General features: G+C 42.5%; 1 protein-coding gene across 1 annotated transcript; it reads right to left on the minus strand.

Annotated features, from left to right (window-relative positions):
- DNMT3L (DNA methyltransferase 3 like) lies at nucleotides 1-27,634 on the minus strand. The gene is made up of 13 exons (XM_077342847.1): nucleotides 27,331-27,634; nucleotides 25,309-25,392; nucleotides 23,484-23,555; nucleotides 19,032-19,064; nucleotides 18,433-18,512; nucleotides 17,196-17,308; nucleotides 16,218-16,389; nucleotides 14,724-14,805; nucleotides 13,003-13,091; nucleotides 10,950-11,025; nucleotides 9,561-9,697; nucleotides 7,343-7,428; nucleotides 1-873 (listed from the first exon to the last, which is right to left on the minus strand). Exons 1-13 carry the CDS (start codon nucleotides 27,401-27,403, stop codon nucleotides 729-731), a joined length of 1,242 nt encoding a protein of 413 aa, XP_077198962.1. The 5' UTR covers nucleotides 27,404-27,634; the 3' UTR covers nucleotides 1-728.

Genomic DNA, 27,634 nt, shown 5'->3' on the forward strand with positions numbered 1-27,634 from the left:
AGATTACCCCTGACTGGGAATTCCTTCTCGCCTCTTGTGGCTGTGTCCCAAAGTTCATGGGATAAAGTTATGCAGCGATTTGCTTGCATTCAAATTTCTTTATTCAAAAATTTAAAAAACTGGTTTGGACTCTGTGGAAGAGAGATGTTCTTGGTCAAATGTTGAGAGCTTTTCCACACAGCACCAGGAAAATGGTAGATCAGACACCATGGTGGGAACATATGCAAATAACTCTGTGAGGACAGGAGGATTTCTTAACATGTGAACTGGTCCTGAGCTTATGGCCAGATATGCAGTTGCCTCAACATATGAAGTGTCTGTTAAATAGCAGACAAAACAACTTAAATTAGAAACATTTCCAATATAAAATGCAACAAACTATCCAGTAAGAAAAAGATTATCCCAAGCATGGTTAATGATGTGAAAAGTGGAAAAATAAATATTACACTAAAAAAGAAACAACAAACAACGGTATTTGCATACCTGTCTGATACGAAAGCAATTAAAACAACCAAATGTCTAAAAAGTGTTTAGGATCACTAAGGGAAAGGAACCTCCTCTTGTACCTGTAAGAGTCACTTGATGGATAGAGATGCATCTGTGAAGTTTTTTCTAGCATATAGATATCTGCTGGTGTCTCTGTTGAGCTTATTGAAAGCACAGGTGCAGCAAACACACTGAAATGTTGGCAGCCCTGTTTCAGTTTTGCTTAAAGTAGGAAGAATTCCTTATTTAAAAGTCCTAAAATATTCTTTCAAAGGAACAAAAAACTCCTTAATTAGAGTGGCTGGCCGCTCTGAAAAAATTCTTCTTCTGCAGATGTCTTTTGCCAGTTTAAATAAATCCACATACAAGGATGCTCCAGAATATTTGCTGGGGAGGAAATCAAAATGCATTCATGTAAATATTTAAACACTAGAAATAAAGCCCATTTTAGGCAGGCATAAAATGGGCGCTAGGCCCCCAGTCCCCGGGGAAGCCCTCACAGGGTGAAGGCTTCCCAGGGGCTGGGATGCCGTGGCTGTAAGGAAGGGGCAAGCAGGGGCGTTGTGTTGGCGGTGGGAACAGGCTGGCCGCGTCACAGAGGCGGCCAGGCTGTTCCCGGGGCGGGAGAACGGCAGCGAGCACTCACCGACCATGGAAGGATGCGGGGCCTTCTCCCTGGGGTCGGAGCAGGCTGGGTGTGGCAGCGAGGCTTTGACCATGTGCAGGAGAAGGGCGGCAGCAAGGTGGGGAGTCAGCCAGGCGTGGGTGAGCGGGTGAGTTGGCGCGGCACAGACCGGCCAGCAGCTGCGGGCAGCGGCGGCGAAGGGCGATCTTCAGGCGGCATTGGGAACAGGCGGCAAAGTGGGGGCAGTGCCATTTGAGCCACGGGCGGCAGTAGCGATGGCTGGCTGGCTCAAGCCGGCGGCTGCAGGCGAGCTCCGGGTGGTGGCGGCAACAGGCAGCAAAGGCCGCCGGCGCTGTGGGAGCTGCGGGTGGCCGCGGCAGCAGCCGGCGAACAGGGGCGGCGGCGGATCATGACGGCAGTTTGTGGGAGGGTAGTTGGGGTGGTGGTGGAAAGGAACAGGGATACTGCGGTGTCCCTGCTCCTTTCCCAACGGGGAGGAGAGTTCTGCGGGCAGACTCACCGGCTCAGCGTTCTGGTAAGACTGAGCGGTGACTCTGCTGGTGGCTGAGGCGAGGCCGGGCCAAGCGGCCAATGGGGAGCCGCGCTTTGCGCGCCTCTCCATTGGCCGCTTGGCCTCCGAGTGACACTCGGAAGGGCCCGCCCTAACTCCTCCCCACCACCTCTTATCGCTTTATTTAATCCGCTCTGCAGGAGCGGTTAAAGATATGCCTGGACTTCTGCCTTTCCCTTAGTACACTTCCTCACCTCAGTATTCCTCCTCTTGGGGTGAGAAATGTTATAATGTCTCACAGGGCTACTGCACTTCTTGACAAAGGGACTGTAATTTAACACCTGCATGATAGGCAGACATCTCACAAATGGTTTTCACCATCACTGCCTTTCTGTGCATGATTCATCTGTTAAAAGCATGAAGCTTCCGTCAGAAGAAAAGTGGCTGTTTAGGATTTGTTTGCAGCCTTGATGTGAAAGCCATGTTTCTCCCACCCACTTGCTCTTTCTCCCCTTTGACCCTATTTATGTAGCACCACACATGGTTGTGAGTTGCCAGCTTGTGGAATGAAATAAAATCTTGCTAAGAATATCTTCAAAATTCCTGGTCTACAGGTTCAGTACTACTATCCTGTAATGGACCACCGCTCTCTATGTGGATTAAATTTCTGAGATCAAATGGGAGGGACACACCTTTCAGGGGCAATTCATAGATTAGAGTGAGCAGATTTCCCCCCTTATGTAGATTGCAGTGTTTATGCACACAAAACACTTGTACCAAGTGATTGATTAAATGCATATAAGAGCTAAAGGTGATATATCAGATGTTTGTTTCAAATGAGAGATTAGATGAAACTAATACTACATTATTAGGTGAAGCTACTGAAGTGATTAGACTGATAAGCTACTAGATGAAACTGCTGAATTAATTTGTTTTGAGTGATCTTGGGCCCTGTGTACACATTTGTCGATTCTGCATAAGTGAACAGGCTACCAGTGGTCTCATATCACCTCCTGCACAAGTTTTCAATGGACTTGGTTCACGTATTAATTACCAAGTACGCATAAATAAAGTGATGTCCATATATTAAGTAGAATTTCCGCCTTCCAGAACAACAGCAAAAAATTGTTATGTCCCTTTAACAGAAGCTTAAAGGGACATTATTTACCAGGTGATATAAAGTCTCCAGCAGCCAATTTCCACACATTTAAGCCTCTATTAAAAGGACAGGGTTTTTCCCTCTATGCGGTTTTGTAACCCTACATATGTGAATTGTCCCTTCTATAGAAGAAGAAGAGCTGGTTCTTATATGCCGCTTTTCTCTCCCCGAAGGAGTCTCAAATTGGCTTACAATTGCCTTCCCTTTCCTCTTTCCACAACAGACACCCTGTGGGGTGGGTGAGACTGAGAGAGCCCTGATATCACTGCTCGGTCAGAACAGCTTTATCAGTGCTATGGTGAGCCCAATGTCACCCAGCTGGCTGCATAAGGAGGGGGAGTGCAGAATTGAACCTGGCTTGCCAGATTAGAAGTCCTCTCTCCTAACTACTACACCAAGCTGGCACCTGTTAGACCCTCCTATCCAAAGAAGGCCTAAGGGCATTTTTGAAATACAGTAAAACTGGTCTTCATATCTCCCAATTCTATAAAGGGACTGAAAACCAGACAGATCAGATTCATTTTTGCAATAGTGTTTCCCATTTCTTTTTGTGGCCTTAGAATGAATTCAGAAATCAAGCATTCATAGAAAAAGTGTTTTCAGTATTACTTGCAACAGAGCCATTAATTTTATTACACTGTTGGGTTTAAGATTACTAGATGCATCCCCACAAATATACAACATTTATTGTTTCAGATACCAGGAATGCAACTGATTTTAAAATTCTGCCCTGCAGTTATTAATAAAAATGCACACATCTGAGCAATGCTTCTGATGCAAGTTAATATTTATGTACATGCAGGAGAAAACACCCCCTTCAAGGATCGCTGCCTTGTTGTGGCAAGGGGGCTTGCGTAGTTCAGTGAAGCTATGAGCTATGCCGTGCAGGGCCACCCAAGACGGACAGGTCATAGCTGAGAGCTCTGACAAAAGGTGATCCACTGGAGAAGGCAATGGCAAACCACTCCAGTATCTTTGCCATGAAAACTCTATGGACAGTTCCAATAGGCATAACGATATGACGCTGGAAGATGAGCCCCTCAGGTCGGAAGGTGTCCAATATGCTACTGGGGATGAGCAGACGGCTAGTACGAGTAGCGCCAGAATGAATGAAGCGGCTGGGCCAAAGCCGAAAGGACGCTCAGTTGTGCAAGTAACTGGTGGCGAAAAGACAGTCCGATGCTGTAAAGATTTTTATTCCATAGGAACCTGGAACGTCAGATCCATGAATCAAGGCAAGCTGGATGTGGTTAAACAAGAAATGAGAAGACTGAACATCGACATTTTAGGAATCAGTGAACTAAAATGGACAGGAATGGGTGAATTTAATTCAGATGACCATCAGGTATACTACTGTGGACAAGAATCTCGCAGAAGAAATGGAGTAGCATTCATAATCAATAAGAGAGTAGGAAAAGCAGTCTTGGGATACAATCCCCAAAATGACAGAATGATCTCAGTTCGAATCCAAGGCAAACCATTCAACATCACAGTGATCCAGGTCTACGCCCCAACCACTGCTGCTGAAGAGGATGAAGTTGATCAGTTCTATGAAGCCCTACAACACCTTCTAGAAGCAACGCCCAAAAATGATGTGCTTATCATCATGGGGGATTGGAATGCTAAAGTAGGAAGCCAAAAGATAACCGGGATAACAGGCAAGTTTGGCCTTGGAGTACAAAATGAAGCAGGGCACAGGCTGGTAGAATTTTGTCAAGAGAATACAATGGTCATAGCAAACACTCTTTTCCAGCAACCCAAGAGACGACTCTACACATGGACATCACCAGACGGTCAACACAGAAATCAGATTGACTATGTGCTCTGCAGCCAAAGATGGAAAAGTTCTATCCAGTCAATAAAAACAAGACCAGGAGCTGATTGTGGTTCAGATCATGAGCTTCTTGTTGCAAAATTTAGGCTTAAATTGAAGAAAGTAGGGAAAAGCACTAGGCCACTCAGGTATGAACTAAATCATATCCCTGACGAATACACAGTGGAGGTGACAAATAGATTTAAGGAATTAGATCTGATAGACAGAGTGCCTGAAGAACTATGGATGGAGGTTCGCAACATTGTACAAGAGGTAGCAACTAAAACCATCCCAAAGAAAAAGAAATGCAAGAAATCAAAATGGCTGTCTGAGGAAGCTTTACAAATAGCTAAGGAGAGAAGGGAAGTGAAAGGCAAGGGAGAAAGAGAAAGATACACCCAATTGAATGCAGAATTCCAGAGAAAAGCTAGAAGAGATAAGAATGCCTTCTTAAATGAACAGTGCAAACAAATAGAAGAAAACAATAGAATGGGGAGGACCAGAGATCTTTTCAAGAAAATTGGAGATATGAAGAGAACATTTCATGCAAAGATGGGTATGATAAGGGACCAAAATGGTAGGGACCTCACAGAAGCAGAAGAGATCAAACAAAGGTGGCAAAATTATACAGAAGAACTATACAAGAGCGAGCTTAACATCCCTGATGACCACAATGGGGTAGTTACTGACCTGGAGCCAGACATCCTGGAATGTGAAGTCAAATGGGCCTTAGGAAGTCTGAGCAACAATAAAGCTAGTGGTAGTGACAGCATTCCAGTTGAACTATTCAAAATCTTAAAGGATGATGCAGTAAAAGTGCTACACTCAATATGCCAGCAAACTTGGAAAACTCAACAATGGCCACAGGATTGGAAAAGGTCAGTTTACATTCCAATCCCAAAGAAGGGCAATGCCAAAGAATGTTCAAACTACCGCACCATCGCACTAATTTCTCATGCTAGCAAAGTTATGCTCAAAATCCTACAAGCTAGGCTCCAGCAATATGTGGACCGAGAACTTCCAGAAGTACAGGCAGGATTTCGAAGAGGCAGAGGAACTAGAGATCAAATTGCCAACATACGCTGGATCATGGAGAAAGCTAGGGAGTACCAGAAGAACGTCTACTTCTGCTTCATTGACTATGCTAAAGCCTTTGATTGTGTGGAGCACAACAAATTGTGGCAAGTTCTTAAAGAGATGGGAATACCAGAGCATCTTATTTGTCTCTTGAGAAATTTATATGCAGGTCAAGAAGCAACAGTGAGAACTGAACATGGAATCACTGACTGGTTCAAAATTGAGAAAGGAGTTCGGCAAGGCTGTATACTGTCGCCTTGCCTATTTAACTTGTATGCAGAGCACATCATGAGAAATGCGGGATTAGAGGAGTCACAAATTGGGATCAAGATTGCAGGGAGAAATATCAACAACCTCAGATATGCAGATGATACCACTCTAATGGCAGAAAGTGAAGAGGAACTAAAGAGCCTGTTGATGCGGGTGAAGGAGGAGAGTGCCAAAGTTGGCTTGAAACTCAACATCAAGAAAACAAAGATCATGGCATCCGGCCCTCTCAATTCCTGGCAAATAGAAGGGGAAGAAATGGAGATAGTGACAGATTTTATTTTCCTGGGCTCCAAGATCACTGCAGATGGGGACTGCAGCAAAGAAATTAAAAGACGCTTGCTCCTGGGGAGGAAAGCATCTGGCTAATAGTAGCAATAATGATATGGGATGCTCATTCTAAAGGCTTTCCGTGATCCTTATAACCACTTGGTAAGGTACACTGCTATAAAGACCCTTGGCAAACTGTCTTGTTAAAAACAAAATCAAAAATTTCTGAATTGCTATAGGGTAAAAAAGGCCCTGCTGCTGAATTTCTAATAATCCAATACATAGATATCAAACAGCTGGAGAAAAATAGTAGGAGAGTTACCTTGTAAACTAAATTATTACTTACCCAGCCTAAATTCTGGGGACCCAAAATTGCATTAATCTTTCTCCTCCTTTTTATCCTCCAGCACATACCTCCAGTGAGGTCGACTAGTCTGACAGTGTGTGACTGGGTCAAATATGTGCCCGGTCTCTACATTAAAAACAGCTGGAGACACTTGGTATAGTGGTTAGGAGAGCGGACTTCTAATCTGGTGACCGGGGTTTGATTCCCTACTCCCCCACATGCAGCCAGGTGGGTCACCTTGGGCTCGCCAGGGCGCTGATAAAACTGTTCTGACCGAGCAGTGATATCAGGGCTCTCTCAGCCTCACCCACTTCACAGGGTATCTGTTGTGGGGAGAGGAAAGAGAAGGCATCTGTAAGCCGCTTTGAGCCTCATTCTGGTAGAGAAAAGTGGCATATAAGAAGCAACTCTTCTTTTTAAAAAAGGCTGAGATTTCAGAGGACTTCCTATATAGATCATCACACTACAGAGGTCTAGTGATTTCTGATTTCCCCCCCCCCCAAAAAAAAAGAGCCTGAAAAGCTCCCTGTGGCATGAGAGAGGGAATGGCATCTGTGGGGCAATGGAGCGGGGAAACAGCGGAGGAACCCAGAGCCTTTTGTTACAACTATCAACTGGCAGCCACAGTGGCAATGGGAAACCACTCAGGACTGTTGCTGATTAGAGGACGCTCAGCTCAGCATTTTGTCCCTGGAGTCTCTCGTACGTTTATATAAAACAGCCTCCGGGGGGCTCAAAGAGAAGATTATACTTTCCCCAGAACAGACCCGCAGAACAGCCTGTTTTACCTGTTGACTGATGGAATGTTGCTCCAGATGTGAACAGCATTCTGGATGATGCCATTCTGCAACTTGTACCTGACTACTGCTTCAGTCTTTAAAGGAACAAAAGCATAGGCATGCTTCAATAGTTAGAATCAAAAATAATGAACTGGGAGGGGTGGGTCCCAGTGAAAAACCAATATAGAAAAATATAGACGCATTGGGAAACCAATATGGCAATAAAAGGGAAATAATACAGCTTTTCGCTTTACAGCTTTTTCAAGGGAAATAATAAAGCTTTGTGCTTTACATCTTTTTCAAGGGAAATAATACAGCTTTTCGCTTTACAGCTTTTTCAAGGGAAAAAGCTGTAAGGCGAAACACGTCAGGACTTGTGTGAAATAATAAGAATAAAATAATTACTGAAGAGAGAAGACTCTGTATATTCCAATTTGGATATTTTATTGCCATATTGGTTTCCCAGTGCGTCTATATTTTTCAATAGTTAGAATGACATCCACATGACAATGCAATTAGCATATAATCCAAATGGTAAAAACATTTCCAGAAAAGTTTCAAGAAGTTAGAAGTGCCCTGACTCTACAGTTTCCTCTTCCTCTTCCTTGTGTGCCAGACTGTAGCATTTTGATAAATGAGAAATGGAACAGATGCTCACCAGTATGAAGAAAGACCTATAGGCCCTATGAACTCAATGTGCTGTTCATACGGAATATGTGCAGCGTATGCTAATGGGGTCCGGGTTGGGGTGGTTCCAGTACTGACAGCTTCTGTTTATGCTATTCTGCCCCAGTGATGAACTCAACACATGGGGACAATGACTGTACAACCAGTTCATGCTCTATACCTACCACAAGATGCTTGCACAGTTTAAGCGCAGGGAAAATTCTGGTTTATCCCACTCATGTCCTAATGAGACATATGGGAAAATGGTGAAGGGGTATGTGCAGTAAAATGCTTAATAATTGGACCAGTTAAGATACATGATTTTGAATTTCACAGAAGACTAGTGAGAAGTATTTCTGTGCCAATTGCTTTCTGAGAATAGAAGCTTTTTTGCATGTGTAATTGATGAGTGAGGCTGGCCTACACATTCACTTCTGGTCACTTCTCCATTGTGATTTTCCACTTCCTTGTCTTGCTGTGGTTACAAGTTACAACATGACTCTTTGTCATGTGGCAATTTCTCTTGCCAGCACCAGCTATCCTATCCAGTGTTTGGGGGCTAGTGAGGGGACTCTACACACAACAGAGTGAGATGTCACATGGTTACTATATTGTACTGTATTGGTAGAAGTGCCTTCAAGGAAACCACCAGAACAATTGTGATTAACACAAAGACAAATCTTCAGGCTGAATTCCCTGCCTATATAGACCCCATAGATTCCTGGAGAGACATTGCCCTTGACAACTGGGCATGGATTCTTCTCCTGAGGATAATGGTGGCTATTAGGGTCTGAGCAGGGGGTGGGGTGGGTTTTTTAGATTGTTTCCTGCCATTGAGATATTGTTGAGATTCATTGTTGTTTTCTACAATATTCTGTTGTATTTTTGTTTTTACTGTAAACCGCCATGAGCCAGACTGGCTCCGGGAGTGTTGGGGGGGGGGTACAAATCTAAATCTAAATAAATGAAATAAATAAATCCACACTGCAGTCACTATACTCTTCAATCAGTAACCAAATGGTGTCCAAACTTAATCACAAGACAATCTTCCTGAAAAAGGTGGACCAGCTCCAATCAATGATGCCCCTCATGGGACACTATTATATCATTGGGAATGTTGACCATTTTTACCGAAGGTGTAGAATTTACAGCTTCAGAAAAGCAATGAATAAATTGCACTCTGCCAATGTTCAGAGGCTACCTTAAAGAAGCCTTTTTGTTAGGCTAAAAATGGAAAATATATTTCTCAAGTGAGCCTTCAGCAAGGAATCCATGACATTTAAGCTATAAATAGTGACTGCTGTTTTACCTCTTCCTCAACACTGTTATGTATGGGAGAAGACCTGCATGAGCTGGAATTGTTGCTTGTTCAAGTTGCAGCTCAGTAAAACCCATTTCAGCATCTCTGTTACACAGACAAATTGATGGCACTGGTGGAAGTGGCAGTTATGTATACATCTCCTGTCAGTTTGTAGCACCAGGAAACTACACTACTGAAAATCAGACAGAAAAGGGGGAATACTCAGCTAAATTCCTGAAAGCAACTTGAATTGCCATTTACCTTTAAAAAACGACAGGCTGCATCCCTGGTTTCTTCTTCTAGGACCAAATTATCAAGAAAAATCCAGAAAAAAGGCCTGCTTCTTTCTGGGGGTCTACTGTATTGAAGAATGCGAATGTACTGATACATATACCAGGCTAGAGAGGGAAATAAGCCAGATGAAAATAGTCTCTGAAAATGTTCTTTGGAAGTTATAATAGTAATTAAAAACAAAAAAACAACCAACAGAGAATCTCCCCAACACCCCTTCCCCCCCCCCCCAAAAAGAGCAATTTCCTCTGATGAGAACAGTTGCCCAAGATCATGAGGGCAGAGTAAGTGATTGGCTGAGGCAGCTAACAGTTAGGAGATTGTCTCTTGATTGCTGGAGGAGATCCCTCTGTGAATGAGACATCCCTAAGTTCTATGAATCACCTAGAAGTATCCTTAGGTGATACTTCTCTAAAAGAGGGGAAGGGGACAGAAACAAGATTGTGTAGTTTTGAAGAACTGGAGACAGAGAGATGAGAGTTTCTAGCTGGAGTTAGCCGAAACTGATGGTGTGGCCTTGGACAATCATCTAGTGCAGTTATGTCCATTTGCTTACACCTGAGTTATATCTGTATATTTGACACTAACACAAATAATTCTCTAGTGCTATCTGAGTGAAAGAAAATGAGCTGCTATGCCTTTGGGGCCCTTCAATGTGCAGGGAAGTGGGAAACATACAACTGAGTTTAGGACTGGAGTTTGAGGCCCAGGTCTTAAAAGTGCCACTGGACTCAAACGTTGTTCTGTTGCTTCAGATCAATATGGCTACCCACCTGAATATAATACTGGAGTGTTTGTGTAACCTACTTTAAATCAGCACTAGTAGTGAAATCCATTTTTAAAATGGGCTGGGGATCTGCAGCCCCCCCCCCCCGCTCCCCTGGCATCTAGGAGGCTGCTGAGAACAGCACAGCGGGCGTGGAGCACACCCACTTGGCCTTCCACTCCCTCCCTCAGTGGCCAGGGGGCTTGTGAGAGTGGGGCAGCTGGTTCGGAGCATGGAAGGAGAGCCTTCCCCAGCCGCCGAGTGGGCAGGAGGATAGGGAATGTAAATGGGGCTGCAGTGGAGTGAGGCGGAGGGTGCATGGATGGCCACCCAGAGCCCCGCGGTTTACCTCCTGCTGGCTCTTCATCCTTATGGGAAGTGCCAGGTGGAGGAAGAGGATAGGGGCAGGGTAGAGCTTCAGATTAGCCCTCAGTGGGGGAGAGCTCTCACACTATTGCGGGAATACTCTTCCCTGACACTGTTTATGTGGTATCATTATGATAATAATACCATAAACATTGTGAAGTACTTTGCCATGACAAATGCCACTAAATAGCTGCAGTCACATATAAAGAATTTTGTTGTATACATACCAGACGGATGTTCATATGAGTTTGCAAGTGCAGGTGTAGAGCCAAATACAACGTCAAATGGGCCCCATTCTTTTATCTAATAAATATCACAAAGCAGTTTCAGTATAAGGAATGGAGCAGCACCTTCCATGCTGTGATTTTTCATGGAGTTCATTTAATAGACATTAAGATGATCAATGGAACTGACTAACTGCCATACATTAATTATCTGTTCTAGCTAGCTTGACGTGTGTTTCTTGTGAAAACTCAAGCGGCGAAAGGAAATGCCCTGCAGCAATGCACTTTGTTTTACTGCTTGCTCACCTGGCCATTCCCGCTATTGGCAATAATAATGTCTTATTGTTGAGTACCTGAAACCATTTTTACAACAGTTTTTACAAATAGCAAAAAAAAACCCCACAAACCCCATCTTTTCAGATCAGAAAAATGTTGCGGGGGAATGACTAAAACCTCTTCATGTATAGAATCATAGAATCATAGAATCCTAGAATCCTAGAATTGGAAGGGGCCATACAGGCCATCTAGTCCAACCCCCTGCTCAACGCAGGATTAGCCCTAAGCATCCTAAAGCATCCAAGAAAAGTGTGTATCCAACCTTTGCTTGAAGACTTCCAGTGAGGGGGCGCTCACCACCTCCTTAGGCAGCCTATTCCACTGCTGAACTACTCTGACTGTGAAAAAACTTTTTCCTGATATCTAGCCTAAATCGTTGTATTTGAAGTTTAAACCCATTACTGCGTGTCCTCTCCTCTGCAGCCAGCAGAAACAGCATCCTGCCCTCCTCCAAGTGACAACCTTTCAAATACTTAAAGAGGGCTATCATGTCCCCTCTCAACCTCCTTTTCTCCAGGCTGAACATTCCCAAGTCCCTCAACCTATCTTCATAGGGCTTGGTCCCTTGGCCCCAGATCATCTTCGTCGCTCTCCTCTGTACCCTTTCAATTTTATCGACGTCCTTCTTGAAGCCCACAGTTGTATTCTGAGTTGGGCATTGTGCATCTGGTAATGGAGAAACACCTGCAAATCACACATGATTGCTGCACAGGACCCTGGAGTCCATAATGTGTCATCAGCATAGTCTCCAACAGATGGACAAGCAAGAGGTGATGGTACTGGAGTGGCCAGTGACTGCAGCATATATCTAGCAATATATTACTAATGTTGCTCTGTTACCCTGTTATCATCAGTTAGTACTATTAATGTTACAGTTATTTATATGTATGGTTCTTTGTATAGTTCTTAGTTCCATGTAATCCTCCCTGAGCCTTCGGGGAAGGCGGTATATAAATGTGAATTAAATAAATAAGGTTGGATTTGCTTATATGGCTGCAGACCACAGTTATCCATATTTCTGTCTTGTTAAAATGAAGAATAAGAATAAGAATAGTTGGTTCTAATATGCTGCTTTTCCCTACCCGAAGGAGGCTCAAAGCGGCTTACAGTCACCTTCCCATTCCTCTCCCCTGTGGGGTGGGTGAGACTGAGAGAGCCCTGATATCACTGCCCGGTCAGAACAGTTTTATCAGTGCCGTGGTGAGCCCAAGGCCACCCAGCTGGCTGCATGTGGGGGAGTGCAGAATCAAATCTGGCATGCCAGATTAGAAGTCCGCACTCCTAACCACTACACCAAACTGGCTCTCAAACTGAATAAGGTTTCAGTGCATATAATGCTGTGGGATAATGACTACTGACTTCAGTGAGCAGTTCAAGCCCATTAAATGATTAATAGTAATCACGTTACTTAAATGTTCACAGTCTTCTCATACAGTCTAGCATAGAAACAACTAACCTTAAAATCCACTGAAGCTAGTGGATTTAATTTTTGGTAACCCTGTATTAGGCCATGACTAGCATTTTGGTTCACCCCCCCCCCCCCCCCAATCCTGCCAAGGATTAAGAAATTTGTCTCCATCCACCCTGTATTTATTTTAAAAATATCTGCACACGTGCATTTTAAGAGCTATGTTTTGATTGGAGGCAAATTAGATTTCCCTACAGTAACCAGCAGTTTTATTAGGAGCACAGAAAACTTAATTTAATTACATGTACTTACGTGGGTTCTCACCACATCTGTGACATCATGCAGATACTTCAACCTTCCATTGCCCATACTTTCCCCCAGAAACCCAAACCACTGCAGCTCTGGAGAATGAAGACAAGAAATACAGAATTGCAGTCATAGCCAAATATAGTAGCTCCATGAGAACATGCCTATGATCTTTGGCACAGAAATTGTCTTCAACAAATAGGCTCGCCAAGATTTTCTTGCAAGAAACTGGAGTTGTCAAGAGATCGCATATCTCAAAGGTCAGCCTACAGCTGTTCTTGGGAATTTCTGGAAAAGCTGCTCTGTTCTGAAGATCATCCATCATGAACATATTCACATGAAATCACTATTTATCATTCTTATATGGAATGGCTGGTTGGCTAATCAGCACTGATTGAGCAACAGTTCTGTTTTTGATGACAGGCACTGAAAACAATGTTTCTTGAGTCCTTGAAGGATATCAAGCGTGTTGACTATTCATGGTGGCTGGGTGCTCCCAGAGAATTTAAGTGGCACAATAGCCACATGAGCAGATGCACCACAGAATGTTAGGATCAGGATGTTAATCTAGTATGCTTTGTAGACACAGGCTGAACACTTTCCTGGGAGTGAACTCAGTTAATTAAGTTGGGCCTCCTGTTTAGGATTGCTCTCACAATTTATAAACATAGTGATGCTATCAGAGAAGGATTGGCTCTTTGTCCAGTCATCTATTTGTCTCACATTTCTCACAGATCAAGATTAAAAAAAAAAGTTGCAATGTATGAATTGTGAAATTTTTATAATATTATATAAGAAAGTATAATTAAAAAGTGATTTTTAAAAAATCCCATTTCTTTCAGTGCAAGAGCACCTATATTTAACTAAGATGCAAGATTTTGTATGCATACACACTTCTTCAGATACACTTCTTCAGACACAAAAGCTTATACCTTGAATGAAAATGTTGTTGGTCTTAAGGGTGTCACTGGACTCAGACTTTCTTCTGCTGATTCAGACCACCCCAGGCACCCACTTGAATCTATTTAAAGTTTGAGAGGATGTGAACCCTTCTAAACAGAAACTGCAGTGAAATACTTTTAGAATAAACAAAATGTAATGTTTAAAAAACTTAAATTCAAATAAAGTTCTTAAAACACTGATCTTCTGTAAAAAAAGGAGATATTTTTATTTGCTATTCAAATATATAATCACCATGGTATATTTTAATATACCATGGTGATTATATCCAGTAGCACCTTTAAGACCAACAAAGATTTATTCCAGGCAAGAGCTTTCGAGTGCAAGCACTCTTCTTCAGACTATAAACTACCATCATGACAGTGGGAATTTAAAGCAAAAATTAATCCTGTTAAATTAGTAAACTGTGTCACATATCCAAATACAGCCATATGATAATTCTTTGCCAAAATAGCCAATCAGTCCCCTCGAATTCAGTTGTAGTTCACAAGAACATAGAAATAAAACTGTCTAGGTCAGTGATCAACAAACCAGTTCATAGCATAATCTGCCTTACTGCCTCCATATGTTTGAATGGAAACAGAACTGGAACATTGCTCCCTCCCACATAGGGCCATGGAACACCATGGCATAGCAGATGCTCTATGGAAAGTACTTCTGCTATATAAACAGCTCTCAATGATCTGTGCAAGTGAGTCAGGCCAAAACCTAGCAGGGAAAGTGAAATATACCAAAGCATGCAAGCTCAATTTCCCAGTTACACTTACCCTGAGTAATATTATCAAAAAGGGAGAGCACGTTGATGGGTTTCCTTTCCCAAGGAGATAACATCTTGTATATCCAAAGATTCTGACATGTTTGGAAAAATAGGTGTATTTTGCATAAGGTATTGGTTTGTCAGATTTCGACACTATTAACTGCAGTAATTATGAAGACATTAATATTTAATAGCACATTTTCCCACTAATGTGCTCTAGAAGCCTTTCCCTCAAGAATGGATACATCCATACTGGACACTTTCTGGGTCTCCATCAACCCCCTTGCCCCTAGTGGAGGGTCTTTAGGAAACAGGGATGACAATGGTATGATTAAGAGAGGAATTTTCACTGACATCTCAGCCCTTTAACTATATCATGCAAAACTGAATATAATGAAGCAACTATCGAGCTCTGATTCTCCCTGGACTTTGGGTATGCAGGATTCCTGCTGAGTGATGTCCAAGCTGATGTGATTTTGAGGGATGCATATGAAATGGTTTAAGGTTTGTTAAAATGCTAAAAGCAGATGTCTATGGGGGGATATGGCTGGAAACCTCCGTGTGGAGAAAATGGGGTTCAGTTTTTCACCCCTCCACAATTCTATTTATCTGTGGAAGAACACTTGGGTGCCACTTTATGTCCTTTCCTGTCATGGGACAAATAGGAATTGGGGCAGGACAGTTTTAATAAGTAATATCCCCCCATCCCTGATTCGGATCACTCTTCTCTCATAAATATTTTTAGGATTTAATGGAAACACTCAGTATTCTGGTCACATATCTCCAGTAGTAGAAGAAGAAGAGTTGGCTCTTATATGCTGCTTTTCTCTCCCCGAAGGAGTCTCAAAGTGGCTTACAATTTCTTTCCTCTCCCCACAACAGACACCCTGTGAGGTAGGTGAGGCTGAGAGAGCCCTGATATTACTGCTTGGACAGAACAGCTTTATCAGTGCTGTGATGAGCCCAAGGTCACACAGCTGGTTGCTTGTGGTGGAGTGCGGAATCAAACCCAGCTAGCCAGATTAGAAGTCCGTGCTCCTAACCACTACACCAAGCTGCCTCTCCAGTAGTATATGTTCTGCAGTTGAAGAAACCCAACATGTTAAGTATCCTTTTTGCAAATGACCATCATGTGGAACCAATTTCTGCAGGCCAGACTGAAGATGGCTGGAGTCAGTGGGGTGGGTTTCTCTTTGGGAGTTTTTAAATTTTCAGAATGTTTTAAAAGCCACCCAGAACCTGCTTGTGGAGAGGGGTGATCTATAAATCAATCAATCAATCAATCAATAATTATTTTGCTGGATTAATTTTGCTGATGTCTGGTAAAGCTCATTCACCTTTGCCAAAAGATTTCTACTAAGAAGGATATTTTTATTTGCTGCTAGAACCAGGGAGTGGCACCTCTATCAAAAAGCAAAATGTTATTCTTATACAAAATTTAGCCAGTTAATTCAAAGATAAGAAATCCTTGCATATGTAGAAGTGCAACTGAATATTCCCTTACAGATTCATTATCAAAGAAGTACTTGAGTTCTGCCTGCCATTTTCTCTTCTTTTTCAGTACTCCATGTACATCCAGTGGCAAACACAAGAAACAAACCCATGGATTAATGCCTTTGATCTTCTTAGCTGTGCCTTGTCCGACAAGTGTATCCAAACATCTTGTGCAAAAAGATCTAAAAACATTAAAATGAAACTTTTTGATGATGTGAACTTTCCCTTTAACACTTCAAAAATTCACAAGAAATGCAAATAATAATTCTGCTGTTTCACAATGTACCTTAATTTTGGGATAGCTTTAGGTATTACATCAAAAAGGGTGGGAGACTTGGATTTCCATACTTATGCATCTTCTCCCATCTTGAGAGAAGCACTGATATGTAGGTTCCTATTTTGGATGATATGCCCGAAATGCACAAAAGCCAATACAAGTTCTCTTGGGTTTCCCCCCCCCCCACTTGCCTGAATATTCCTTTTTCAGGCTACAACTGAAGCAAAACTGAGGTAGAGTAAAGAGCCATTTATCTTTAGAGTTGCCCTCTCAGGGCTGTGAAGTTCCTGGAGGTTTAGGGAGTGGAGCCTGAGGAAGGAGCTCAGTGAGGCAGAATTCCATGCAGTTCACCCTCCACAACAGCCATTCCATCTGGAGGAATGGATCTCTTTCCTCTGGATATCAAGTGGAATCTTGGGAGATCCCCCGGCCTCACCTGGAGGCTGGTCACCCTATGCATGGTGCAATGGACAGCTCTCTAAGGATTGAATGGTGTTTGATCCTGTTCCCCATTGCTACAACACAAAAACACTTAGCGCTCTGTAGTAAGGATGACTGGTTCACTGCAACCCTTATCCTCCAGGGCTAGATGGCCAACGTTGTTTTTTTACTTGCTCTCCTCCCATGCCTTATGATATGACTATTACACATTCATGAGCTCAAACCTGGCAGTGCTCTAACATGTATTTTTGAAGACTGGCTGTCTGTTACCTTATGCATGCTGGACTGTCACACATCACTAGTGATTCACCCCAGCAGCAGATTGCACAGTCAGCCTGGTAGCCATCATCATCACAGAGAAAGAATCTCTCCAAAAATCTTTCCTTGGAACGAACAAATCAGAAAATCATACTGAGTTAATAACAGTCTCCCATTGAAATGCTGATTCAAAGAATGGGACCTGGATAACACTTGAAAACCACCAAGGAAGTCCAGCAGGGTTGCTAGATAAAGGCAGGTAATGGGGAACTCCCTTTGCATGTCTATTGCCTTGAAAGCCCTATGGGGTTACTATAAACTGGCAGCAGTTTGGTGGCAATGTATATACAGAGAATAAGAGCACACTTTATAAATAGAGAACAACACTATCAATGAGCCTCAACTTTTCAGTTTCTGAGACCATAACATGATTTAATTACCCAGTCCATACTCTCTCATTTATTGCATTATTGGCCTCCAAACAAAATTCTCATTTTGCCATTTAAACACAGCATTTTTGAACTGTTGATTTTGCTAAATTTGTTTGAAGGCTTTATATAATAAAATTACTTCACACATGAGGAAGAAGATGAGCTGGTTTTCACTACCCAAAGGAGTCCCAAATCAGCTTACAGTTCCCTTCCCTTCCTCTCCCCACAACAGATACCCTGTGAGGTAGGTGGGGCTGAGAGAGCCCTGACAGAACTGGTCTGTGAGGACAGTTCTAACAGGATGAGCCCAAGGTCACCTAGCTGGCTGTATTTGGAGGATCGGGGATTCAAGCCCGGCTCACCAGATTAGAAACTGCTCCTCTTAACCACTACACCAAGCTGGCTCTCTGCAACAGAATCTGACCTTGAGACAGGCCTGACTACTGGTAACTATTTTTATTTTAATTTTATTAGTAGTATTGGATTTATTACAGCAAGCTGGCTCACGGTGGGTTCCAACATTAAAAAACCCACAATAAAATATAACCACCCCCAACTAAAACCATTCTAAGTCTGATGACCAATTAATCCTCTCCCCCCCCCCCCCCCCTTGTTTGACAACACTCCCGTGGAAAAGATGCAATGGGAGGAGAGCTTGATGTCATGGCCGAACTGAGGTTAAGTGTTGTTCAAAAACAGGGTTGATTAGAGCATATGTTATTGACAGAAAATCAAGATATCACACATATTTTAAACAAATACAGGTGGAGAACGAGACAGCTAGACTCCTAAGATAGGAAGCTGGCCCATCTACTCACTGTGCAAGGAGCACATATTCCTCCGTGAAACAAAGGATGCTGAGTATGGATCTCTACACTGCCACAGCAAATGCAGCTTTCTACAAGATACAACATATTGCAGTCATATAAAGCAGATCTAATTTAGTTTATAGAATCAATTCCTGCAGATTCCTGTGATTAAAAAGCAAATATTTTACCCATTGTTCATATATTATGAATAAGAACTATTGAGTATGAGCAAGAAAATGTTCATAGTAACTCAATTCTGTGGCTGATTTAAATTTGATATTCCATTTTTACATAGAGCTTTAAAAGGAGACCCATGCATCTGGAGGGCCCTTTGCCTTCCATTATTATAAAATAGGGGTGGGGAATATGTATACAAATGAGTATAAGTATAACCTAGTGGGACATTTTGGGTTTAAGCTGCTTTTGGGAGGAGCGATTTGAGAACAGAGAAACAAGAAGACAAGGTGTGAAGCCTAATCCATCTCATTCCCTACCTATTCTCTCTTTTGGGAGCTTCCCCACCTCCCACATATGGTTTCTAACCACTTAATTGGCAAATGGTTATTATTCCTAATAGCAAGTCATCAATAATGATATGTATCTCTCACCTTCAATACTTCTTTTTTCTCCCCTTAATAGCTCTGTAAGAGAATAAAGATATTTTTGACATGTGAAACTTAAATCAGTTTGTGTTTAAACCTATATATAATACAATAATAAAGGCTCTGGTAAGCTCTGTCCTACACTAATAACCTTCATAGATGGCACAATTAGCTCCAGAGCGCCCTCGGGGAAGGGCGGCATATGAATTGAAAAATAAATAAATAAAACTTCATTCTAGTTTTGGGTACTAAAGTAGTTTAGCAGATTATAATACAAATAATATCTATATATGAACAAATAAGCCATTAAAAGCCACTTGTGCAGCCTGTGTACCAGAGGACCATCTTTCTATGATGGTCATTTTGTATTGTTTTATATCTTAGAGTCCATTCATACAGTTCTGTGATTGGTGGGTTCCACAGGTGGTGGTGGGTGGGAACTGGTCTCTGATGCAGACAAAAGTATATATTTTTTCCTGCCTGGGTGTTAGTTTGATTCAAAGCAGGGATAATTGCTCAGCCCTCCTCCAAGAAACCTTCCTACAGATCACACAGTTTTCCTGATTTTTGTGATCTAAAATAGCAATAAACAAGCGTAGATAAAATTTGTGTTTGTGTGTGTAGTAGTAATTCCAAGAACTGAGAGGGACACATGCATATAGACACACATACACATATATATAGCCTGGAATCTGTATATTTTATAGAACTAGAAGGTCCTTGTGGCAGACACATTATACTGAGAGTAGTTAAATTTTTAATGCTTCTAGAGTCATAGAATCATAGAATAATAGAATTGGAAGGTACCTCAGGGGTCATCCAGTCCAACCCCCTGCACTATGCAGTACACTCACATCCCAATCGCTCATCTACTGTAACCTGCCACCCCTTTGCCTCTCCGTCAGATGGCTATCTAGCCTCTGTTTAAAAATTTCCAAAGATGGAGAACCCACCACTTCCCGAGGAAGCCTGTTCCACCGAGAAACCGTTCTGTCAGGAACTTTTTCCGGATGTTTAGATGGAATTTCTTTTGAATTAATTTCATACCATTTGTTTTGGTCTGTCCCTCTGGGGCAAGAGAGAACAATTCTGCTCCATCCTCCATATGACACCCTTTTAAATACGAAGATGGTTATCAGATCCCCTCTCAGTTGTCTCCTCTCTAGGCTAAACAGACCAAGCTCCCCCAACCTTTTTTCATATGTCTTGGTCTCCAAACCCCTCACCAGCTTTGTTGCCCTCCTTTGCACATGTTCCAGTTTGTCAACATCCCTCTTCAACTGGGGTGCCCAAAACTGAACACAGTACTCCAAGTGAGGCCGAACCAGAGCAGAGTAAAGCAGTACCATCACCTCCCGTGATCTGGACACGATACTCCGTTTGATACGGCCCCAAATTCAATTTGCCTTTTTAGCCACTGAGTCACACTGTTGACTCATGTTCAATGTATGGTCTACTAAGACTCCTAGTTCCTTTTTGCACATACTACTGCCAAGACAAGTCTCCCCCATCTTATACTGGTGTATTTGGTTTTTCCTACCTAAATGCAGAACTTAACATTTGTTCCTATTAAACTTCATTTTATTCAGTTTAGCCCACTTCTCAAGCCTATCAAGATCATCCTGTATTCTGTTGCTGTCTTCAGTTGTGTTTGCTACCCCTCCCAGTTTAGTATCGTTTGCAAATTTAATAAGTATCCCATCTAATCCCTCATCCAAATCATTTATAAATATGTTGAACAGCAAAGGCCCCAGGACAGATCCTTGGGGGTACTCCACTTGTCACTCTTTTCCAAGAAGATGCTGAACCATTAACAAGTATCCTCTGGGTACGATTTGTCAACCTGTTATTGATCCACATGACAGAATTAGGATCCATACCGCATTTTACCAACTTCTCAACAAGTTGTCAACAACTTGTCAAAAGCTTTACTGAAATCCAGATAAACTATGTCCACGGCATTCCCCTGATCCAGCAAGGTAGTCACTTTCTCAAAAAAAGAGATAAGGTTGGTCTGACATGACTTGTTCTTGCAAAACTCATGCTGAGTCTTAGAAATCACAGCTCTCAGTTCCAGCTGCTCAAGGACCGAGTGTTTGATTATTCGTTCCAAAGTTTTGCCAGCTACAGATTTCAAGCTGACAAGTCGATAATTACCCAGATCCTCCTTTTTCCCTTTCTTGAAGATGGGGACAACATTTGCCCGCCTCCAATCGTCTGGCACCTCACCTGTTCTCCAAGAAGTGTCAAAAATAACGGACAGAGATTCAGAGATGACATCTGCAAGTTCTTTTAGTACCTTTGGATGCAGTTCATCTGGCCCAGAAGACTTTGTTTCATTTAAAGAAACTAGGTGTTTGTGGACTGCTCCAACAGTGATCCTAGGCCACCATCCCCACCCCCCGTGTTGTGTTACGTTTTTTCCACATTGATCACTATTTCCCTCACAAGAGAAGACTGAGGAGAAATAGGAGTTAAGAAGTTCAGCCCTCTCTTCATCATCTGTTATAATTTCACTTTCTCGTCCTCGCAGTGGTCCTGTGGTGTCCCTTTTTTTTGTTTTGTTTGAAATATAACTAAAGAAGCCTTTTTAGTTATGTTTAGCATTTCTTGCTAGCCTAAGCTCATATTGAGCTTTAGCTTTTCTAACACTCCCCGTACAATTGTTGGTTATTTGTTTATACTCATCCTTGGTAATAATGCCTTCCTTTCCGAAATGACTCTTTTTTATTCCTCAAATCTTTTGACAACTGCTTATGGAGCCAACTTGGCTTCCTTAGGCTCCTTCCATCTTTTCTTCTCAAGGGAATTGTTTGTGATTGAGCCTTCACTATTTCACTTTTAAGAAACTCCCAGCCCTCTTGGACTCCCATCTCTTTAAGTCTTTCTGATCACAGGACTCTATGCAACATACCTTTAAGTCTGTGAAAATCAGCTTTCCTGAAGTCCAGACTATACGTATGACTACATAAAGGTTTTCTCTTTCCCACAATTGAAAATTCCAAAAGCACATGGTCACTGCTACCAAGTGTGCCCACTACTTCCACCTCATCTACCAGTTCTTCCCTATTGATGAGAATAGAGTCTAAAATAGCAGAGCCCCTGGTTCCCCTCTCTACTTTCTGGGAATAAAGCTGTCGGCAAGACAAGTTAAGAATTTAACGGAGTTTGCATTTTTAGCAGAGTTGGTCTTCCAACAGATATCTGGGTAATTGAAGTCACCTATGACCACTGTTTCCTCCTTTTTTGAAAATCGTGTAATTTGGTCTAGCAGTATCTCATTCAAGTCCTCTGATTAGCTTGGTGGTCTATAGCAGACCCCACAATAATACCATTCTCATTTCCTACTCCTTTTATATTTACCCAAATACACTCAACTGAATTTTCATGCTCAGGTACCTGTATTTCTTCACAAGTATAAAGATTCTTAACATATATTGCTACACCTCCCCCCTTCTTTTCTTGTCTGCCCCTTCTGAATAGATTGTACCCCTCAATTTTAGTATTCCAATTGTGAGTATTATCCCACCAAGTTTCTGTGATTCCTATTAGGTCATAGACCCCTTCCTCTATTATGACTACTAGTTCCTCCTGCTTGTTTCCCATACTCTGTGCATTAGTGTAGAGACATCGTAGTCCATCCTTTGTGTGCCTCATGGTTTTGGTTTTTGAATTTCTTTGTAAGCTAGTAGTTCCCTGCTTATATAACATTCCCTGTAGATTTGAGATCTTCTCATGTTCAGATCTTGCCATCACACCAAGTTCTGAATTTACATCTCGCTCCCCCTTTGTGTCTAGTTTAAAGCCCTCTTCACCAGGTGTGCAAGTGTTCTCCCCAAAATACTTTTTCCATCCCTTGTGAGGTGCACACCATCTCCTGATAATAGCCCCTCATATTGACATCATTGACCATGATCCAGAAATCCAACTTGTTCCTGTCGACACCATAGACGTAGGCAGGCATTTACTTACATAATTTCTCTCTCTCTTTCTATGCCTCGGCCACTTACAGGAAGGACTGAAGAAAACACAACCATTGCTCTCAGGTCCTTTACCTTTCCCCCCAGATCCACAAAGTCTTTTTAACTATGTTCCATGTTCTACTGGGCAGTATTATTTGTTCCTACATGGATTATTTGTTCCTACTTATTTTCAGCCCTGAAACAAATATGACAAATGCAGCCACTTTACATTTACAGGCAAGTGCTGGTGGTTGGTCTTAATGAAAAGCATTACATGGCTTTTGTTTTTGGCTTTTGCTATGGACCAGCACAGCTACCTGGTTTTCTTTTTTTTTTTAAGGGTGGGGGCACTGTCATTCAGGGTAGCTGTGAGGCTAGATCTGAGTTCCATGGAGAAAAGGGGGAGCACAAGGATAAAACATGGCTACCTTTGGGGACTGTAACTAAATACTCCACAAACCGAGAAATGCTTAGTTCTATTTGAAAACATAGTTACCTCGACTTGAGCTTGGTATTGTGCAAACAATTTCTTCCACAGAAGTCAGAGAACCAGTACAAAGGGATATGACTGGAAAAAAGAGATTGATTCACAGATTTCTAGCCACATGCATACCTGCAAAGAACACTACAACCACATTTTTACTTTACCCCCACAAATCTTCATAGTGTTGCATCCAAGCCCCACCCTACAGAATGCAGATGGGCAGGGATTGTCTTATAGGGTGCAATCCTAAACAGATTTTCACCCTTCTAAACCCATTCATTCCAATGATTTTGGAAGGATGAAACTCTTTTTGGGATTGTACAGTTAGTCAAGTTCACTTGTTGGTAAAAGTGACCAAGTGAAAATGGCAAAGGATTTCATTTAAAGAAGGGGTATATTCATACACTAATATAAGACAGAAGATCTAGGAAGTGGTGGAAACTCTGGTCTCTCTTCTTTGTCTAAAAGAGCTAGTGTATTCTTTGTGTTTGGGGGGCACCAGTGGGAAAGCTGCTGGAATCACAGTGTGACTGGAGTGTTGAACTGGGTGGGCCATTTGCTTTTCTCATGTTCTTCTGTTCTCAATCTACGTTGGGACAGTCAAAAAGAATCATAGAATCACAGAATCATAGAGTTGGAAGGGGCCATACAGGCCATCTAGTCCAACCCCCTGCTAAACGCAGGATCAGCCCAAAGCATCCCAAAGCATCCAAGAAAAGTGTGTATCCAACCTTTGCTTGAAGACTGCCAGTTGTGGATTTTAACTTTAAGTCACTCTTTAGGATGTTTTGTTTGCATTTAGGTTCTTCTGCAAATCTGCAAACATACAGATTTCCCCACTGTTCTATTTAAGTTACAGTTTTCAGTATTGAAGGATAACTTCTGAATAAATGTCTTTATAGCCAAAATAAATTCAATAACAAATGGAAGAGAATTTCTAGCAGTTATTCTTTGGGGTGCCCAGAGATGTTTTAGATCATGCCTTTAGTAAAATCATGTGTCAGCCATGCGATTGCTTCCATACAAGCTGGCCCCATTTTATAATCTCTACATCTCTCAGATCTGGAAGTCAGTGAAATTTGCTTTCCCTGTTTTGGGCAAAGTTTTGAAATTTAACTGTCCCCACTTAACTTATGTAGATAAGTAACAACATATTGATTGATTTTCTATGGGGTATGCCGGTGTTCTGTGTTATATTTAATAATGTTTTGTTTTTGATTGTTATCAGGCCATTTTAGAATAAAAGTTTCAGTTAATAAATTGACTGTACATGGGCTGGGAAGTACAAAGTTTCAGTCTGAACCCAGGACAAACAAACAAACCTCAATGCCTTCCTTTCAGGTCGAGAACTGTGCCCTACAAAGATTGCATGTTGTAAGGGCACTCCCAGTTAGTGAGCAGCATTGTAATTTAGTGGTTAACATAAAATAATATGTTAGTCAGTAATAAGTAATAAGTCAGTCAAAGAGGTTTTAATTTCTATTGGGCTGTTCCCAGCAATGTCCCCTCGGCAGCTGCCACAGGAGGACGCAGCAGCTGTTGTGCTAGAACAGCCGGGGAAACCGCAGGCCTCAGATGTACATCCTGCTCTCTCAGTGCTGATTTGAAGCAACCATTGTTGCCAAAAACCAGGAGGAGTGGTGGTGACATCTTGAAGGGCCAGAAAACTGCACTACAGACATATTTATAGCTGGAGGCCAGGAAATTCCCTTATAGACATGTCCTCAAAAACACTTTCCCCCCTCCCCACCTCCCGTAGATCCACTCTTCTTTCTGCTAATTTATAATGATCACCCGGCTAACATAACATTTAAATTTGCCCTGAAAACTCCATTACCTGGGTTTGGATGAAGATGAGGAATTTGCTCCGTTGAACTAACAGAAATTACATCAGAATAACTTCTGACTTCACAAGACTGAGCTGAAAGAGAGAAAAATATACACATCTGGGCACTATGGGAAGGGATCACGGGGCCTTTCAACCCAATGCTGATTATTTTATTTGCTGGTGAACAGTAGGTGCCTCTGGAGTTTTAAATGTATATGCCATGCCTTGATATGCTCTGGGAAAGCTGGAAACGGTGTAATAATAAAAGTCATGTTGAATACATTTGGTGGAGAATCAGCTGACAAATATTCCAGAGCAAAGGCTTTTAGTTCAACCTCCTGTTTCCCACAGCACACACAAGATACCCCTGAAGGACCACCTGCAAGGACAAAGCTTCTCCCACAGCTGTCATCCACAATCTAGTATTTAGGTGTTTATTGTCTCAGAAAATGGCTAACAGCCATTGTCGGACCTGTCCTTCACAAATTTGTCTCAACACCTTTTTAAAAAGTTATCTAACTCAGTAACCATCTTGTAGCAACGGGCATTTTTCTGTTATTGTAAAGAAATGCTCTCTTTTGGGTATTCCAAAACTGCTGCTTATTATTCATTGGAAACTTCAGCTTTAGGATCATGGGACAGGAGGGGTGAAAGTTCTCTCTATTTTCAATACCCCATGCATAACTTCATAACCCTTTACCATATTCTCCCCACTTCTCTCTCTTCTCCACTTAAAATCCCTACACTCCTTAGCCCTTCCTTGGAGTCTGGTTCACACTTTGCTTCACCAGGTTGGAAAGCTGCTTTTACTTGGTGACTCTTGGTGTCTGGCTTGAACATTTAGCATAGCCTGCCATGTTGACCCCGGCCGATCATGCAACAAGTTTCCATACTAGTGACAGAAACCTCCAAGAAAACCTATGTGGTTGAAACTGAAAGAGCAGAGTGCCTAGATAAGCCATTGTGGTGCCTTTTAAAAAAATGCCCCGTTCAGAACATGATGTATGTCCAGAACTGGACATCAAAGAACCACCATACCCCAGCAATTGATAGGATACCCAGAGTGTGGAACTCTCTTCCTCAGGAAGTTATTGCATTTCCTCTCTGCTGACGGTTATGTGTCAGCTGACAACATGAATGTTTTGCCAGCTGCTTGTCTTGAATCATCCCCAGTGTTTCTTGTGTCTCTAGGATACATTTTTGCCATCTTTGCTGCTGTAGCTTTCGTGTTGTAGATATCACTTGCTCCTTCTAAACTTCTGTGTTTTACTGATTCCTCTACTTTTTATTTATACTTAAATCTCTCCCCCTCTGTCCCCCTCCCTTTTTTTCCCCTTAATCAGAATGCACATTAACTTTTCAGACTGTACTTTCCTCCTCACAACAACTCTGAGATAGGTTAGGCTGATACAGTGGGACTGGCCAAAGGTCACCTAGTGTGCTTCCACGGGAGAGTAGGGATCACCCCAGCTCCTAGCTTAACACTAGCCCCTGTGCCCACCCAGCCCTCCACCCTCTTTATTGCTCCTGCAGTGATGGGATGATGATCATTTCAGCACATTTCAGGTACCTACTACCTACTTTGGAAGCCTCGGGATGGGAAAACAGGATAAAATATTTTAATAACAGAGTCAATAAATGAAATAAGCATTTAGATTGCTAAGATATTGCTAAGAAGATATTCTGGATCTGGGGAAGCTACAAGGCAACATGGGACTGGATCCCCTAACTCCATTCTGCCAGTGAACAGATCTATGGACTCCTGCCCCAAAGAAGCTGGGACTGGAAACACTTTTATTTCATTTTACTTGGCAAATGCATTTGTTCTTGCAGTCTAAGGGGCTGCAACATTAATGTGTCCTTGCACTGGAGGTTTCCTCTGTGGCTGGATGACCCACTTCCTTCCATTCTGATTCTCCTCTCTGAAGAGTGACTGAAAGTTGGGTCCTGGCAACAATATTTCAGAATGTGTGTATGTGTGTGGTCCATTCAGCTCTGTTTTAAGGCTCCACAGCAAGGGGTGTCACTCACCTGCCTCTGCAGTGCTGGAAATCTCTATGGAGCTGTCGCTGTCCACCACCAGAATCGGCTCTTCCCCTTCCATGCATCTACCAGCCTGGGGCACGGACTGGTGTACCTGCAAGGCGTGGACGTGGGCGTGGCGGGGGGCGTGAGAAGAGGAAGGGCGTGGCCCTTGTTGGATGCGAGGATGAAGGCGGGGCAGAAAGGGTTATAGCAAAGGGACGCCCTTGGAAGAGATCTCTGAATTCTAGCAGGAAAGACCCCGATGGCACGGCACCGCTAATCTGGTCGTCTGTTGCCCGATCAGCACACA

Source organism: Paroedura picta, chromosome 6 (genome assembly GCF_049243985.1).
Source record: "Paroedura picta isolate Pp20150507F chromosome 6, Ppicta_v3.0, whole genome shotgun sequence".
NCBI lineage: Eukaryota > Metazoa > Chordata > Lepidosauria > Squamata > Gekkonidae > Paroedura > Paroedura picta.